At 37.3% G+C, this 18,317-nt stretch overlaps 2 protein-coding genes across 2 annotated transcripts; both read left to right on the top strand.

Moving 5' to 3' along the window:
- Positions 1–494: 494 nt before the first annotated feature.
- Positions 495–8,278, top strand: senp2 (SUMO specific peptidase 2). Its single transcript, XM_087780222.1, has 17 exons — positions 495–900; positions 1,388–1,446; positions 2,101–2,213; positions 2,416–2,482; positions 2,717–2,783; positions 2,896–3,058; positions 3,638–3,744; positions 3,832–3,914; positions 3,999–4,047; positions 4,108–4,180; positions 4,246–4,389; positions 4,452–4,583; positions 6,518–6,724; positions 7,277–7,356; positions 7,431–7,515; positions 7,594–7,689; positions 7,752–8,278. Exons 1-17 carry the CDS (start codon positions 755–757, stop codon positions 7,812–7,814), a joined length of 1,734 nt encoding a protein of 577 aa, XP_087636348.1. The 5' UTR covers positions 495–754; the 3' UTR covers positions 7,815–8,278.
- A 182-nt stretch (positions 8,279–8,460) lies between these two features.
- On the top strand, positions 8,461–17,536 carry LOC148060865 (uncharacterized). Its single transcript, XM_087779402.1, has 16 exons — positions 8,461–8,604; positions 9,624–9,763; positions 9,843–10,002; positions 10,094–10,282; positions 10,342–10,457; positions 10,539–10,649; positions 10,730–10,804; positions 10,920–10,926; positions 12,888–13,004; positions 13,949–14,091; positions 14,181–14,301; positions 14,506–14,694; positions 16,599–16,714; positions 16,776–16,898; positions 16,977–17,044; positions 17,235–17,536. The coding sequence occupies exons 1-16, from the start codon at positions 8,572–8,574 to the stop codon at positions 17,243–17,245; spliced, it is 1,719 nt and encodes a 572-aa protein (XP_087635528.1). The 5' UTR covers positions 8,461–8,571; the 3' UTR covers positions 17,246–17,536.
- Positions 17,537–18,317: the final 781 nt, after the last annotated feature.

The raw sequence follows: 18,317 nt of genomic DNA, 5'->3' as shown, positions 1-18,317 counted from the left end.
GGCTGTTGCTCCTAAGCTTTGGAACAATCTTCCTCTCTCTTTGCGCTTGATGGAGTCTACTGACTCCTTTAAGAAACATCTTAAGACGTTTCTATTTGTTCAGGCTTTTCCTTGAATTTCTCGAACTCCTGTGTTGTTCTCGGTGTTGTCTTGATCTTTGAAGTATGTACTGTTTTGAGTATTGTTTTGATTGTTAAAGCGCTTTGTGACCCTGGTCTCGAAAAGCGCTATATAAATATATATTACTTACTTACTTACTTACTTACTATTTGAAATGTGTGTTAAATCTAAATGATTGATTACAGTAAAGTTGTCATTTCCTTACACTGTAGAAAACGATAATATGTGTTTTAAATCGCCATGACTTACCTTTTGACATGTTGCGTAACATTTAAATAGCTATTCCTCAGCAGCCAATCCATGAACGAGTTCACGAAGGTGCCTCGACTTCTTGGGTATGCTCGTTTTATTTTTACTATCACAGCGACGCATGAACGCGCGGGTGGAGTTTGATCCTCCCACGTTTACACTCCGCGTGTATAACTCCGCTACGTCGTGCGCTCCCGGTAAGCAAAACGCTCGCCTTAGTTGAACCCCCTCGTCACATGACGCACATCCTCTCAGAACAGCATGCTAGGCTAAGGTAACGGTAGCTCGCCAGTGGCGCACATCATTGTCTGGTCGTGAACCGAGGCCGTTAAGCGACCTGGCCGGCGTAGAAAACATCGCTACACTACTCTTGTATTTGTCGGGGATGTATGGATGGATAGTCGACGGAATCTCGTCGCTTTTTGAGCCCCTGACCGGGCTAATTCCCATCGAGGAGAGGTCCGCGCTCCACACTGACAGGACCCAGCCGCAGCAAAGGCTCGACAGACCGGCTAAACGTAACTACCAGAGGTCGGTGCTATTTTATTGGAGCCACTCTCATGTCAACAAACAACCTTTTGCAAAGTTGCAGCTCAAACCAGAACTTCTGCTGTTACATACGTGCTTTTAAATGTGACGAGACGCAGTGGTAACAACAGTAAACATGTGACTATTATAACTCTATGTGGTCTTTGTTGCGAAATAGTTTATGTGTCGCACCTGCCGGTTCTTGTACATATATTTAACGTAATGGATCGTTTATTCATAGTTATTCTTGGATCTAGAGGGAAAATAGGAAAGTGGAAATATGTGCATTCATAAAGTGGCATTCATCTTGGAAACATTCATATTACTCAAATAATACTTATATTATAGCTCAAAGTATCTATGGGTTAAAAACCGGATCGAGTATAAATGTTATTTTTTTAAGTCGACATTTCAATATTTAACCTAATCACGGCTTGTATCATATTTTGGTTAATCCTCACAATTGATCTTGTTTTTTTTATTCCCACAGTGTTGATGCTGCGAGCGTTGGCCAGAGGGACCCAATAGAGCCGAAGAGAAGAAGGCGAGGTTTGTGTGTCCAAGACTAAATTATAACAATAGATTTTATTTCAAGGCACCATTCTGGACACTCAAGGTCACCCTACATGTACGTTTAAGCCAGCAAGGCACATTTTAACATTATAAAAATGCATTAGGAATTTATACTAACCCAGATTTCCTTCCATGAGCCTCCCTGGACTCTGCTGCTCTACTCTTTACTCTCCTCCCTTCTTTCACTGTATCCTCTCTCTCCTTTTTGTTCATCTCTCTGTCAACCCTCCTTCACCCTCCCAGCGGGCCGTTAACACTAAGTCTGGTTCTGCTTGATGTTTCTGCCTTTTAAAGGAAGTTTTTCCTCAGCACTGCGATGTATTGATTCACTCTTTATTCAGTTGCTAGGATCTGTTTTCTTTTCTACCATATAGTCCTATTTCAAATGTTAAGCGCTTGAGATAACTTTATTATGATTTGACACTTTAAATACATTGAATTGAACTAAATGCATTCAAAGAGAAAAGGCAGCTGCAAAGAAAAGTCTATAAAATGGCAGAAAAGGTGGAGAAAATGAAATCCGGTGTCACATGTCATTGTACACAAGGGACTTTAAGAATTGTGTTTATTGTCATTGTACCAGTACAATGACGATAACGGTGTATTTAACAATTGTGCATTGTGTTCCAGATGTAGTGGTGAGCTTTGTGAAGAAGACTGTTGCTAGTGTGGCAGGTCTGCTCAGGATACCAAAACCACAGATGACCAGTTTTGAAAGACACAGACTCTATGAAGACTCGCAGGTTTGCTGTTCACAATTTGAAAAATATTTTGTGTTGCAAAAGGGACATGTGTTCAAGTATTTGATTATCGTTGTTTGTTTTCATTACAAAAAATGTTCTATCCAAAATAATAAACGTATCTAATTATGTGAGAAAAGTTGGTTTTGCATTTCTAAATATTGAAAAAATATATTAAAAACATGTTTTTCCTTTCCAATACCAGGGTGTGTCTCTTATGGGAATAGATGAGCTACAGACTTCTTGGCGATTCAATACTGAATGGAGGATGGGTAACTAACAACACCTTTTTGTTTTTTTTGTGGTTTAAAAAATGTATATTCCACATGCAATAAAGTAAATACAAGCAAATGTTTGATAAAACATGATTCTGGTAGTATGTTCATGTTGACCTAAATGGATCTATTTTCAGTGGTTTGGTTTCATAAAATATTTAACTAATTAATAATGTGAGGATTGCTCAATTAAATTTACAAAAATGTTTTTGTTTTTTTTTTCTTTTGCAGATAAAACGAGAAATGAGAGAAAGTCGTCTTTGCAGACTTCTTCGCCTCCTTTGGCCAGGAGGTTCAGGCAAGTGGTTTGTTGTTTGAAATCAAACCTTGGACTCTGATGGATTCACCAAGACCGTTGTTTTAAATCGATGTTTTCTTTCGATTCTGAATTATAATTTGACCATTCATAGTGGTACAGTGACCTCTGCTGGCCTCCCGGACATGGAGCGGAAAGGTTCCCTCAAGCTCCTCCCCTCACGACCCTCCCTTAAAGTCGGATCACAGAACCCTGACCGGAACTGCACAGCACTTGGACACAACCGTCTTAACAAGCCAAGTCTGACCGTGGAAGAGGTTATTTTGCTTTATACTATTATCTGTAGAATATTGATTGTAAACTGCACTATGTTATTATTCGAGGTATTCATTTTCTATTCGCTAAAAGAGTATTGCTTTTTTAAGTAATTAGCCTGTTGTTATTTATTTTTGTTAAAAATGAGATTCTGTTCGGATAATATAAAGTAGTTGAACACAAACTCATAATCACAGTTTTTATTTTATTGTTCTCTTAAAACGGCTGCTGCACCTTTAGCTGTTTTGTCTCCCTTCTTTCCTCCGATGCATGTGATATCAATGGAGTTGTACGTTTTTATTTTGCCCTAGCATTTTAATAAATCTTAGTAATGCTGCTACACAAGTTGTAGACCATAGTTAATGTTATTTATTATTATTTAGCACATGCCTTAAAACATGTCAATCTGGAAGGTAAGGGCAGGTGGTAAGATAAGGTGCAGTTGTTATTGCTAATCGCAGTAATAATATATATAATGTTTACTGTAGCTTAAATAAGCTTCGATTTGAAACTGACGACAATGAGTCTTTATTCTTTGGCACCAGTGCAACCCAGTCTAACTCTTGTGTGAACTGTCGCAGGCCATCAAGCAGAACAACAAGGAACACTACAGGCGCTTGCTGGAGATGTTCACAGAGAAATACAGCAATAGTCAACCGCTACCCTTCAATCAAACCAAACCACAAGCGTGAGTGTGATCTGCTACTTGGAGGAAGGGAATTCAGGTGAAAACCTTTTCGATTCTCAACCAGCTTTATTGCTTCCATCCCACTAGGCTGTTGACGTCAAAGAGGGAACATAAGAGGACATTTTTAGACAAAGCATTTGAGTCGGCGCCAACACGGACTGGTTACTCTGGTGAGTAATGTTACATAGATATATTTTTTTCCGAATTATTTGAACGTACATTGTTCATATGTTTGTCTTTCCTTTTTTTTTCAGCAACTCCAAATAATTTTTCCTGGAGAAATCCATCTGCAACAATAGAGAGGTGAGTTAAGATACGGGCTCTCAAGGTGCAACATCTCTAACCTCTATCATTTTGTTCCAGAAAGGAAAGTTTGACTAATGGCAAGCAGTTCACTGGAGCCTTCGAAAAAACGGAGACGGTGCGGCGTGCAAAGGTGAGTTTTACATTTTTATATTTCCATTTGGTTATTTCAATACTAAAAGTCCATTTTTGTCCCAGTTTGACGTCCATCATGAGTGTGACCTCTCTGCTGAAGTAGCATCTCGCCTGAGTCTAGAGAGCAAGGATGGTCCATCTGAGTCGAGCCACACACGCGTTACTCATGGAAGACACAGTGATGAAGAGATTCCACGACTTACGAAGGTGATATTAAGCTCTTATTCGGTAGCTTCTGAGCTCTGACAATGATTTGTGTTTGTGTGCAGGAAATGGCTGCTCAAGTGAGTGCGTCCTTGGCTCAGAGGGATACCAACCTGGTTTTGAGTTCCGCTTTTAAACTGCGTATTACACAGAGGGACCTGGTCACGCTTCAGGAAGGAGGTTGGCTTAATGATGAGGTACTGTCGACATGTTTATATTTTTGCAGTTTGGGTCAGTCCTTGATATAAACAAGTTCCTATAGTGTGTATCATTTAAATATTGGTCATGATTGTCTTTTGTTATTGGCTATATGAAATTATTTTTCCATAAATTATTGAGTTTAAAAGAGAAATTATTTCGTATCAAGGGAACCATGTTTGTTGGCAATTATACGTGTGCGATATATTATAACCATATTATTTATATATAAGGTTTCTCCCCTAGTGACGGATTAGTGTAACTGCAATTCCAATTCTTCATTTGGCTGTTGCTATTTTACTGCGTGAAAATTTGTTTATATAATGGTATAATAGTTTAGTATTTAAATAATGGCTAGAGTTATCAAACCCAGTTATTACTATTTAAAATTAAATTTGGTCATTACAAGAAATATGTATTGTGATCAGGTCAGTGACGTGCGTTGAGGTTCATGGTTGAGGCACTGACTCCTTTACTGTCAGTTTACAAGTGTACAATTTATTCAATTGGCTACTGGTTATTTCATATCTCATCAGCATCCTTTACACACACACACGCATGGTCTTGGATGACATTTTTAAAAGCCGATATCTACGATTTAATATAATTTTTATTAGTCTACATTAGATCTTTGGATGTATTCGATTGTGGTTAATTATTGATTTATAGCTTCATAAACCATCTGTCATCTTTGACATTGACATAAGAGTCATAGCTGAAATATTATATTATAATTATCAATGAATTTAAAGTTATGTATTCAAAATCTTTAACCTCCCTTTTTTAATTATCTGAGACCTTTCAATTGGCTGAAAATCTGAATTTGTTATAAACAATCAATAGATGTAGAAAAAATTAACTGATAAATAATTTTAAAAGGATTAGCAAACATGGATTTAAACTATATAGAGTATTACTGTGATGATAAAGGATTACAAGGAATACGCAGCTGATTAAATGCTCTTAATTTGAAAGCCGGGCATTTATTTCCTCTTACTGAAGGGAATTTACCTTAAAGTTAAGCTAGAACTCTCCAGATTTAAATTGGGTTCAAGTGTGAACAACCCCAAGCGATAGTTATCTTGACAGAATTATGATGACAGCACTGTATTTGTATAAAAATTTTAAGTCACGATGACTCGACCACGCGTTGTTGTCAGTGTTGACTAGTAATGAAGGATGGACCCGCCATATGTTGTTTCTGATTGGTTAATATTTCATTGTGCCTTTTGTGATTGGCTAGATCTATGCAAAAAGGCCTAAAGTTTATTATCATGAAAAGATAAATATTGAGTATTAATATAAGGGTGAATAAAACGAATCATATTATATTTAAGGCCAAAATGCAGTTTTGAAATATTCTATTGTAATTTTCTTATCTCTTTTTTATACCATTGAAATTAAAAGCGTTTCTGCTCTTAATTTTATCTGTAGATAAAGTCCATACGCCTTTCCTTCACCACACTAACCTCCGTTACCTTGTTGTAAAAGTCCCCCTTATTTCCTTTAGTTTTAAAAGTCTCCACCTCATTGGAGATGTGACGTATCGTGTGGAGGCACAGTAGTGTGGGCCTCAAGCTTTGCCTTTTCACTTCGGTTGTAAGTGTTGTGCAAATAAACGTATCTGTTAGCATTATATTGGCGACGTACAGAGATAAGGCAACCGGCGCGTCACTTGCATGTATCAACACAGTTTGTGATGGATTAGCATTGAGAGGTGAGACATTGCCTCACCTGCCTCCCCTGACCGCACGTCCCTGCATTCAATGTGATTCACATTTTTTTTGTTGTTTTCTCAGAGGCCGTTTACAGTTTTGGTTTCAAAGACTAGATTCTTCTTTATATAATTCTTTAATGATTTTAAGGATGAAACGAAGATACAATTGTGCTTGTGTTCTGTTACTAATGAATCACATTGCATTATTTTCTCCAGGTCATAAACTTCTACTTCTCTCTACTGATGGAAAAGAGCAGAGACAAATCATCCGGCCCGAAGGTCTACTCCTTCAGCACCTTCTTTTTCCCGAAACTACAGGGTGGTGGACACTCTGCAGTGAAGCGCTGGACTAAAGCTGTTGATCTATTCCTGCATGACCTTATTCTTGTACCCCTGCATCTTGGCATCCACTGGGCACTGGCTGTGAGTTTAACACCTAACTACATAACTTTTGGCATCACATGAGAGTATTTTTCAGCATAAAACTGAAACTAATGGGGCTTTTTCTTATTAATTATTTAACTATTGTGAATTAGCAATATTTCAGGAATATAGAGCACATATGAACATAAGCCAGGCCAACTAAATATAAAAGGAAAAATGTACGTGAATAGGCTGCAGTCGGCCTCAAAAGGTTCATGGGATAAGGCTTATAATCTTTTACTTGGGGAAATCAATTATTTGCAAATACTGGATAAATGTTCCTCCATATCGCCTTAATATGGTATATTTATTTATTTGAATGTTTACTATAAACAAAAAAAGGTTTTCAAAAGAAACGCCGCTTGTTTTAAGAAACTTGTTTGACTTATTTAAAAGAAAAGTTTATTTTGTTGGTCGTGGAAGACAAAAAAGAAATAAGGAACTGCGTGAAACTATTGATCTTGATTTTCACCAACCCTACGAATAATATAATAAGGGTTTTAAACCAATCCAATGAAGCGTGCCTCACTCCATCCATTACTCTATTTTCAGGTAATAGACCTGAAGTCCAAGACTGTGAAGTCGTACGACTCTATGGGTCAAAGGCATGATGACATCTGCAGTCTGCTTCTGTGAGTTTTAAAAAAATATAAAAAGAAGTTACGTTAATGTAGGATGAATCTGAAACCATGTTGTTGTTTTCCAGGCTTTACTTGGAGGAAGAGCTGAGAATAAAAAAGGGCAGAGAGCTGGACAGGGTGAAGTGGAGCGTCTGTAGCATGCGAGCTTCTGTGAGTTCAACATTGATGCATAACAAACCTGAATATTATTACTTTGTAGTCAATTATTCGCTCTGTTTTTCATCAAAGGAGATTCCACAGCAGACAAACGGCAGCGACTGTGGTGTATTTGCCTGTAAATATGCTGAGTATATCACAAAAGAACAGCCGTTCACCTTCAAGCAGGTATGTAGGTTAATCAGTCGGTTAGGATAAACACTAACTGTTACACGTAACTTTCGTTACAGTGTCACATGCCTCTTTTCCGGAAGTTAATGATCTGGGAGATTCTCAATCGGAAGCTGCTATGAAGATCTTCTGATCCACGCTGGAATGATGTAAAACATGCCAAAAAGAACTATGACTGAAAACTCTGGAGGAAGGAAAAGTCTTAAGTGTGAACTATACTGCTACATTTTTTTTGTTACTTAAACAATCGATCTCTGAGTTGTAATTGGAGACATTTATTCACCCTACGGATTTAATGCATTGTTCGTTGTACATTGTTTAAGTATTGCCTTAAGTGCCTTCTCTTTAACATTATTTTACTTGATGACTTAATCAGAGAGTTGGTTGGCCTCTCAGTAAGATCAACTTGTCAAGAGTGCGTGTGTAAATAAGTGCTAAGAGTTTTATTTAAGATATTGTTTTGCCTTTTCTCATGCATTAATTTACAGTATTGTGTACTGTTGAGCAAGCTATTGTACATGCATGCATATTTTATTTCATGCTTTAATATTGTATGTCCCTCTGAAATAAAATATTTTGTTACATACATGTTTTTCATTATTTCAAAGAAGAGTTTGATACATATTTGAATTCATATTTTTAGATATATCTGCAAGTATAACTTATATTTGTTTTGTTCACATTTTAACGAGTGCTATTGTGTAGACCACCTCAATGGTTTTACTTTTGGAAAACCGGAACAGGAAATAATTTATCCGAACTTTACGAATCACGCCGTACCTACTAGTAACATTGAGGTCTTTCTTTGAGTTGCTCATCTGTTGTCACGGTTGTCTGGTTTTGTGTTTGTGGGGCTTTTGTTGTCTGCTATTGTTAAAAATGAGCGATAACGAAAAAGACTTTGCGGATCGGGTGAGTTGTTTTTGCCAAAAAGATATGTATCATCGTTCGAGGAAAAAATGCTAACTAACGTCGTTATTTGTATTGAATGCTAGTTCTTTGTATTTTGCATTATTTTTTAAATGTGTAGCTTTTAAATGTGCATATGATTTTGCCAATGCTGTTATCCGATAATGTTAGCATTTCGTACTAGCATGTTAGCTTAACCGCACGGCCTACTCCAACGATGTCGACGCCATTGCATTATTTTCTGTTTAGAATTGTGTCCTTGATGTAACTCCATGTTATTTAAACACGTGTAATTGTATGTTTAAGCTAACACTCATGTTATGAAAATATGTACATTTGCAAAAATGTGTAAATAACATTACAGTGATGTATAACGTGCTATCTTTTTGTACCTATTGGTTTTCTTTTTACAGAGAGCAACTTGCCTTATCATCCTTGTTTGTTCTTTGTTAAGGTTGAGTTTGGAAGAAGGATAAAGACTGAAGACGTTTCAGATGTGAACTTGTTAATGATTGATGCATGCTAATATTTTGGCTGCTGAACAGAAGTCATCAAGATCTGAAGCCCCTGCTAGTGTTTTAATGGCTGGTGGTAAATTGGGCAAGAGGAGGAAAGAAGTCGTAATGTCAAAGAGAAGAAAGAAGAAATGAAGTTGTGTTGTATGAAGTAATGAAGTTGTGAAGTTAAGATCAGAAGTTGGAAAGGGTATGAGTGATTTTTTTTTAAAAGTCATTACTCAAATTTCATAATGTTTCTCTCTGAACAAATGCATGCTCTTCTTTTCTGACTGGCCAATAATGTATCTCTTCACTTTAAATGCTATCATTTCTGTAAAAATGTTTCACAGCTAATCTATGTTTTAGTCTCATATTGGCCTTGCATACTATGATTTGCTATAGTCTTGTTTTTAGAACTCCCTCTTCAAAGAGGGTTTTAGGGACGAGGACTTCTGCCCTCTGTCTCATTTTGTATTCAACCTTGTCAGATGTTGACAGTTTTAACTCCTGATGTGGCGTCTCCAGGACTCGAGGCATGACTCAAGGAGCGTGTCTCCTAGGGGCTCAAGGAAATCTGCCAGCCGCTCACCAGCTCGCTCTAAAGATGACTCGCACCATTCGAGATCAAGGTCTCGTTCGCGATCCAGATCCAAATCAAAGTCGAGGTAAAGCCATGTTTCCTTCTTTTTAAAAAAAATATTTGTATAAAATGTCACTCATTTATCGTTCTTTTGGAATATGCAGATCCCGTTCTCGCCGAAGCTCACGCAGACACCACTCACGCTCACGCTCTCGCTCTCACTCTCACCATCGTCACTCCAACAGCCGCTCGCGCAGCAGGGGTCGGCGCCGAAGCCACAGTCGATCTCCCATGTCAAATCGTCGCAGACATGTCGGCAACAGGGTATTTTTTTTTTTCAGTCAATTATCACAAGTTCCAAAATGTTGTCCTTGCATAATTTTTACCTTATTTTCTCTTTCTTTTTTTTTTTTAGGCCAACCCAGATCCCAACACCTGTCTGGGTGTGTTCGGACTGAGTCTGTACACCACCGAACGGGATCTGAGAGACGTGTTCTCTAAACATGGGCCTCTGAGTGATGTCAATATTGTGTACGACCAGCAGTCCCGCCGCTCGAGAGGCTTTGCATTCGTCTACTTTGAAAACTCTGCGGATGCAAGAGAGGTAAGCCTCCTGGTGTTGTAGCTGACGGTGTATAAAGGTGGTGGGTGTGTGTCTCTCAGGCTAAAGAGGGTGCTAATGGAATGGAGCTGGATGGGCGCAGGATTCGAGTAGACTTCTCCATTACAAAGCGAGCGCACACCCCTACACCCGGAATCTACATGGGGCGGCCCACCTAGTAGGTTCACGAAACGCACATTAGGAACGAATAGTTTTGTAAAAACTGTGTACAATTTTTCATTTTTTTATTTTTTATCAGTGGTGGTGGTTCCTCAAGACGGGTGTCCAGGGACTGTGACAGAGGCTATGATAGGGGATATGACAGAGGTTATGAGCGAGATTATGATCGTAATGAATATAGATCGTACAAGTGAGTTCTGTCCTACCTTTTTATTTCAATACATCTCGTTACCAGTAATTACATTTTAGACCCATATTTTTCCCTAACAGACGCAGATCCCCATCCCCGTATGACAGCAGAGGCTACCGCTCTCGGTCCCGGTCCAGATCCTACTCCCCGCGTACGTTGAAATATTTTTGCTTCTCACGTCTTCAAAGTATTTCCTGAAATTTCTTTCACTTTTTTTTTTTTTTTAAACCCAGCGAAATATTGTGTATGTTAACCCTTGTGTTATCTCAGGGTCACAGTGACCCAGATGCCAGAAAACAACCTGTGTTGTGTTGTCTCTGGGCAAAGGTAAACGATCTCCCTGGCTTGCATAAATACATATGCAGAGAGTAGACGCTTTTCATCTTGACCCAGAGACAACACAAGGGATACCACAAACACACTTGTTTTCGGCCTTTGGTTCACCTTGATCCTGAGATAACACAACGATTAAAAAACTATGGATGTGCAAAATTGTATTTTATGATCCATTAAAGGTATTGGCTCCAAAAAATTGGACCATGTGTTGAAATTATTATTTATTTATTTTGGTGAATTTTATAAATTTCAGAATAAAATCTGTAGCTTTGCAACATGCGTTATTTGTTGGCACTATAAAAAAGTGTTCTTGTATACATATGCTAATCTTTCTATCTCTATCCCCTCACAGGTCACTACTAAACACCAGAAATCAGATCCCTATTTTTGTTTGTTTTTGATGAAATGAATCGCTCAGAAGTCAGTCCAAAGTAAAACAACTTCCTACTTCTTTTAAAATTGGCTGCCATTTCAAGGTCACTGGCGGGACGATGAACATTGTTGCAGGCCTTTTTTTGAAAAACAATCTGCAGTGTTTTGTATCAAACCCGAATGTCACAAGCCCGCAGGATTTCCCATTCTTGGTCCTGACTTTGACCTGCAGACGAAGAACTCAATTGCGGGCGATGATGAAAGGAAAGCTGGACCAACGACAGAGCAGTTTCTTTTTCTTCATTTTGTTGGTCATGTGTAGTTTTCAACGACTGTCAGTATCTCGGTTTGACTTTTCTTCCAAATGAAGTGTTTTTTTTTCTTATCTTCACAGTGAAGTTTTCTGTTTTGTACATAATAAAGTATGTTGATGGTTATTTACCAAACAATGTATTATTTTTTAGTTACAGTGAAAATGTGTGTGTGTAAATATATATATAAGTTTATTAACACTCTTGATCTTTTCATCCTTAAAATCTGAAGTAAAAAAAAATGTTGTTTGGAAGTAGAAGTTTCTTCAACGTTGTACTCAATTCCCAAGTAGACAGAATGAAAACCCACTTGAAGAAACGTCATCTTGATCAGTACCGCTGTGTATAATCTTCTACCCGGGATAGTAAAAGAGAGGGAAAGTCACTCAGTGACTGAAAGGTTGTTGGGTCGAATCCTATCATAGAATGTTAGTTTGCTGCTGAGCAAGATATATGAACCCCAGATTTCATCTAAATGGATGTAAAAAGTTCACGCACACGGCTCAGGACCAGAGGAGAGAAATCTTTTCAGGCTGTTGCTCCTAAGCTTTGGAACGATCTTCTCTCTTTGCGCTTGATGGAGTCTACTGACTCCTTTAAGAAACATCTTAAGACGTTTCTATTTGTTCAGGCTTTTCCTTGAATTTCTCGAACTCCTGTGTTGTTCTCAGTATTATCTTGATCTTTAAAGTATGTACTTTTTTGAGTATTGTTTTGATTGTTTAAGCGCTTTGTGACCCTGGTCTCGAAAAGCGCTATATAAATAAATATTACTTACTTACTTACTTATACAACATATTTTTAAACCAGGTCATAAAAGGACAAGATTTAACTTCCAAATAAAAGACTTGATGAATATTAATCAAATGCCTATATCTGGACAAAATTTTTTTTTAAACGTTTATAATGTAAACAAAATATATATATAATAATAATATATAATATATTTAAACAATTTCCCGAAGGAGACCTCCTGAGGGATCAATAAAGTTCTTTTTACCTTACCTTATATATTTGCCAAAAAATGTAAATATACTTTTAAACGCGACTATTTCAATGCGGCATGAATTGAAAACTTTTGAAATAAATGTATTTGTTTATGGCAAATATAATGTGAAAATATATTTTTTATTACATTCGTGCTATGACCTGTTATGCGTAAAAAAACGTCATCTTTCGTGTAACTGGACACGAAACCACTTTGATCGAATGGCTTTAGTCCACTTATATGGGCTCAAATGAAAGGTGTATTCAGTGCATAAATGCGGAATTTCCTAAACCTCAACACTCCAGTCATAGTAAAATGAATGAGGACGGAAAGGATATCGAGGAACAGGCGAGTTAATACATGACTATCGTAGATACGAAAATATACATACTAAACTGATTTAAACAACAAAAAAACGAGGGAGGAAAACGAACATCGGCAGAAGGTTAACGTTATCTTTCTGCTCATTTTCTTTAAAAGAAAAAGTACATTAAGACTCTGAAATCAAACCATACACACTGTATATTATATCAAAATAAATTCAAAAAAATAGTTTTTTTATTTTACTTTGATATCGAACGACTCCAGTATTGAGTCGCCATCTTTTATTTAGCGTGTAATAGCTAACTTAATGACGCTATGAGGCTATAGAAACCCTAATGTCCTTTCATTTTTATAAAGTTATTTCCTTAATTTATTTGCCTATTTGACCACCAAACTCAACGGACACAAACTATTTAGTAGTGGCTCCAGAAAAACAAATCAAATAGTTTTTGCTCAATAATAGAGGCAGAATTGTGGGACGAAATGAATGGATAAATAAATACTTCCATAATTAGAAAATATAAAGACACTTGTTTTACTATTGGGGTACAAAACATTGTCAGTCATTTATCATTGTCAATGATTTTATTTTGTTATACATACAAATCAAAGGAAGAAAACACTTGTTTTTATAAGGGTGCAAACAATGTAAGTAAGTAAGTAAGTCATTTTTATTTGTATAGCGCTTTTCTATACCAGGGTCACACAAACAACACTTAAACAATCAGAACAATATTCAATAAAGTATATACTTTAAAGGGCAAGATAAAACTGATAACACAACAGGAGTTCCAGAAAATCAAGGAAGATGTCAATAATTTATTGTTGTCTTTACTAATTTAATTTATTTTTTATACTGGCCCACACTATTATCTGTTCTCCCATTTTTAGGATGAGCTTATTGGCAAGTGAATGTTGTCATAAACTTGAATTTCGCCCGTCAGTTTTATATATTTCTGGTTGTCCAGGATGGGGAGCTTGAGCTAAAAAGTCTACCCAGTGGGGGCTCGGAGAAATCAGCCAGCCCGTCGCCCTCACACTCTGATGGTTCCCAGCAATCTGCGTCGAGATCTCGCTCGCGATCTAAACCCAAATCTAAGTCCAAATCAAGGTGAGACAAAGTATGTCCGAACGAATAGAGCATTTGACAAAAGCTTCTTGTTTTGAAATGTGTTTATTTTTGTTTGTGTTTGTTCAAAGGACTCGCTCTCTTCGTGGCTCTCGCCGACACTACTCACGCTCCCGGTCTCGCCACCGTTCAAAATGCCGCTCCAACAGCCACTCTCCATTGTCAGATCGCCGTAGACATGTTGGGAACAGGGTAACTGAGCCTTTCAATGTCTTCTTTTTATTTACTTTTCGCATTGCCCATCAGGGGTTGCCACACCATCCTCTACTTTAATCCATCTTGATAACCCTCACTAGTCACTCCCCAATTTCCCAAAGGAATTCTTAACGTTATATCTATCTTGATAGTGATAGAACCTGTAGTCTGAAGATTTTTTTTTTCTATCCTCTCTCTAAGACCAATCCACAACCTAACTCCTGTCTGGGTGTGTTTGGTCTGAGTTTGTACACCACCGAGAGGGAGCTGCGAGAAGTTTTTTCTAAGTACGGAGCCCTGGACAACATCAACATCGTGTACGACCAGCAATCACGTCGCTCAAGAGGCTTCGCTTTCATCTACTTTCAAAACTATGAGGACTCAAGAGAGGTGAGAAGAATTAGAGACTGAAGCAAGAGTGTTTTTTTTCTTGCTTTTTTGTTTTTTTTTTAAGTAATTTTTAGCCTTTTTTTGGTACTTTTTCCAAGAGATGCTATAACTTCTGTGACATGTTGTCTCTACTGTAACTAAATGTTAAGATAACAAACCAAACCTCGTTTTATTTGTATTCAAGTCCGGACCCAAGATTTCCTCCCACAGTCCATTAAGTGTTTAACAAACTACAAACTAAGCCATTTTGCACATTTTCTCTATATATTGAAAATAAACATTGAAGATTGGCTCATATCTAGAAAGTGCAATAAAGAGTTAACATATTCATTCAAAATATAATTACATTCCTTAAACCACTTGAAACCAAACTCTTTAGAATAACAATTATTTATTATATACAAATAAATTGGAAAAAATTAAGCCAGTCCTTCAGTTTTACATACAAAAAAACAACAACATATTCTTCAGTTTCTTCAAGTTTAATCACACACAGCAGATGACATCAGAGGCTAAGATCTCCATCAGGCAAGTCCCCACACAACTGTTTTCAAGAGTAAGGAATGGTGGGTTCATAAACCGTCGGTTTTAAACTCGTGGTGTACTTGCTAGTTTGGCTTAACACTTTGTATATTTATAATTTCAAACATCCAATCGTGGACATGATATGGATGACTGATGGCTCTGCTGTAGATTATCTAATAGTTAAATGCCTTTTGCTTTCTATACTACTGTAGTCCAATCAGGATGCCTGTTCAGATTAAGTATTCCAAATATGGAAGCAAAAGCTTCATGAGCATGGCAGCTGTAACAGTGAGACATAGTGAGCATGGACATACTAACCGTTCTATAGACGACAAGTCTCCCCCACTGTGTGTTCTGGAGCACTTGTAAAAGTGGCAAATCCTTTTTGCTTTAGGTTTATAACCTTGGGCCGACTTGAACCCGGACTTCCAGGTAAAACTCTACTGTATGTGCTTCAAAGTTCATCACAAAGGATCCTTTATGATGTTCATCTGTAAAAGTTAACGATTTCGCCATGGTTATTACCATTACATGTTATTAAGGGGCAACTAACATAAAACTCCGTCTTTCCTGTCTCACTCACGTTTTAAATGTTCAAGTCTGCCTCTCCAAGATGCAGTAAGTCCTTCATCATGGCCATGTATAAAAGTTATTACTTTATAAAGTTCGCCCCCGGCCAACGAGAGGTTACGAAAGCTGAGTCCATTATGACGTAATAATGGGCTTCACTACTGCAGCCAGCTGTAATCACACCCCAATTTTTTTAGACAACGAGTCACTTTCCGGGATTGATGATGCGTGGTGACGTACATTGATGTTTGACCAATCACAGCAGAGTGGGTGTGATTATGGTAAACAAGATTTAATTTCCAGAAAGTGTTTTCGTTGGTCGGGGCATAATTACATTCTCTAATGTAAATATTTCAATGAAACGAGAGTTTTGTACAAACAGACACATATTGATGATACAATAGAGGTTCAAGATCCGTTTAAGAAACGCTTAAATCAACACAGGTTGCACTTTAAAGATAAATAAAGGTCAAAAGTCGATCAAGTTACAAAAAAGTAACCATGTAGAAAAGACTTACATATTTAATTTAATATTTATTAGTAATTTAAGTTTTGACTAAATGCCGTGAATCCAGAGGCAGAACATGCTTATATAAATAAGTGATAATACTAAATGTAATGTCTGAAAATAATATTTTGATATATTTATAGTACTGTAATATAGTTTGTGTATTTACAAAAATTAATATATCTAGAAATACAAATAAATAAATACTGCTTCAATGGTAAATGTTGTTTTTTAAAACAAAGGTAAAGTCAACACAGATTGGCTTTGTAGCTTCATGTTCTACGGTCTGTGTCTCATTCAGGCCAAAGAGCAAGCTAATGGGATGGAGCTCGATGGACGCAGAATCCGGGTGGACTTCTCCATCACCAAGCGGGCTCACACTCCAACTCCTGGCATCTACATGGGGCGGTCAACCTAGTCTGTGTCCATTGCTAGTGAGGAACTGCGATGTATGTGACGAACCATGTCCGTTTTTCAGCGGCAGCAGTGGCTCATCGAGGCGGTCTTCGTTGGATTACGACCGGGGCTGCGACAGAGGTCAGAATAGAAATTACAACCGAGATTACAGTCGCTATGATGACAGGGAGTGCAGAACGTACAGGTGGGTTCTACCTCAGACCTATCAACATCAATGGATATATTCATAATGCCTCATTTGAGGGGTTTGATTTTTCCTCAGGCGCAGATATCAGTCTCCTCAGTGCTACACAAGAACCTACTGCTCTCGATCCAGATCTTATTCACCGCGTATGTTGGTTATGATCACACATGATGAACTTTTCTGTGACTTCACATATACAGTATATATATATATATATATATATATATATATATTTAACTACTGCTTCTATTCTACATTATTTACAACAGCAATGTTATATTTTATCATTAGATAGACAGCTAATATTGAACTTAATATAATCTTTTTTTCCCACAGGTCACTATTAGCTCCAGAGGAGAAACTGGAGTCAACATGGTTTTCAATTCATAGCTTAAGAGTGTTTGTAGCAACTGTTTAATGAAATATATTTCAACAATTAATGTGACATTTGAATCTTGTGTACAGTGAAGAGCGTCTTCCCCATCACATAACTGGACTATTAGAACTGAAATGTTTGTTTGAGTTGCTGTGTAAAAATATTAGACATCTTTTCATCTATATGCATTTCAATCTTGTACTTATCTCAACATTTAAAGTTGTAAGTGAATGAAAATGCAAAAAATAAATTTGGAAATAAGTATCTTGTATCTGTCGTATCTAATGTTGGTGGCCACCAAAAAGTATTTAGCAATGACAAATTCTACATGACAGAATGTAAAAAATCAAGATGTTATGTGTCTAATCGTGCAGAAACAAATATTTGGTCAATAACAAAAATGCAATACTTTATAATATAACCCTGGTTGTCAGTGCCAGTCAAACGGTTCCTGAAGTTTACACACACTTTAGCTGATGTTTTGGTACATTCTTACATCCTGATCTTCACAAGAACTGTGATCTTTTATGGCTTGTCACCAGGCTTTCAACTCCCTCTACAGATTATCTATTGGATTGCATGTCTGGGGACTGGCTGGGGGAGATCAATCCAGAATCTTGAACTTTTTTTTTAAACCCACTTCTTTGTTGGCGATCCAGTGTGTTTGAAATACATTTCATACAGGAGGATCAATCTACGTGTCAGCCTCAATACTCTTACTAATAGAAGGTATTTGCACAAGGTCTCAAGATACATTCATTCTTATCGTAATACAGAAACATTTATTTTGTCATTATTGCCAACAAAGTACTTTTTTACTGAGAAAAATCTCTAAACTTAGGAAAATGTTGTCGGAACGTGATCTGGAGTTTGTAATCCATGCGTTTGTTTCTTCTCGTATAGACTATTGTAACAGTTTGTTTTCATGTCTTAACAAGAAGGAGCTGTCTCGCTTGCAGTTGATTCAAAACTCTGCAGCGAGAATTCTAACTTGCTCTAGTAGAAGAACTCACATTTCTCCGATCCCTAAAACTCTTCACTGG

This window comes from Callionymus lyra, chromosome 18, assembly GCF_982586985.1.
Source record: "Callionymus lyra chromosome 18, fCalLyr1.hap1.1, whole genome shotgun sequence".
Lineage (NCBI taxonomy): Eukaryota > Metazoa > Chordata > Actinopteri > Syngnathiformes > Callionymidae > Callionymus > Callionymus lyra.
Note: the sequence above shows the minus strand (reverse complement) of the source record. Positions and strands in the feature narration are given on the sequence as shown.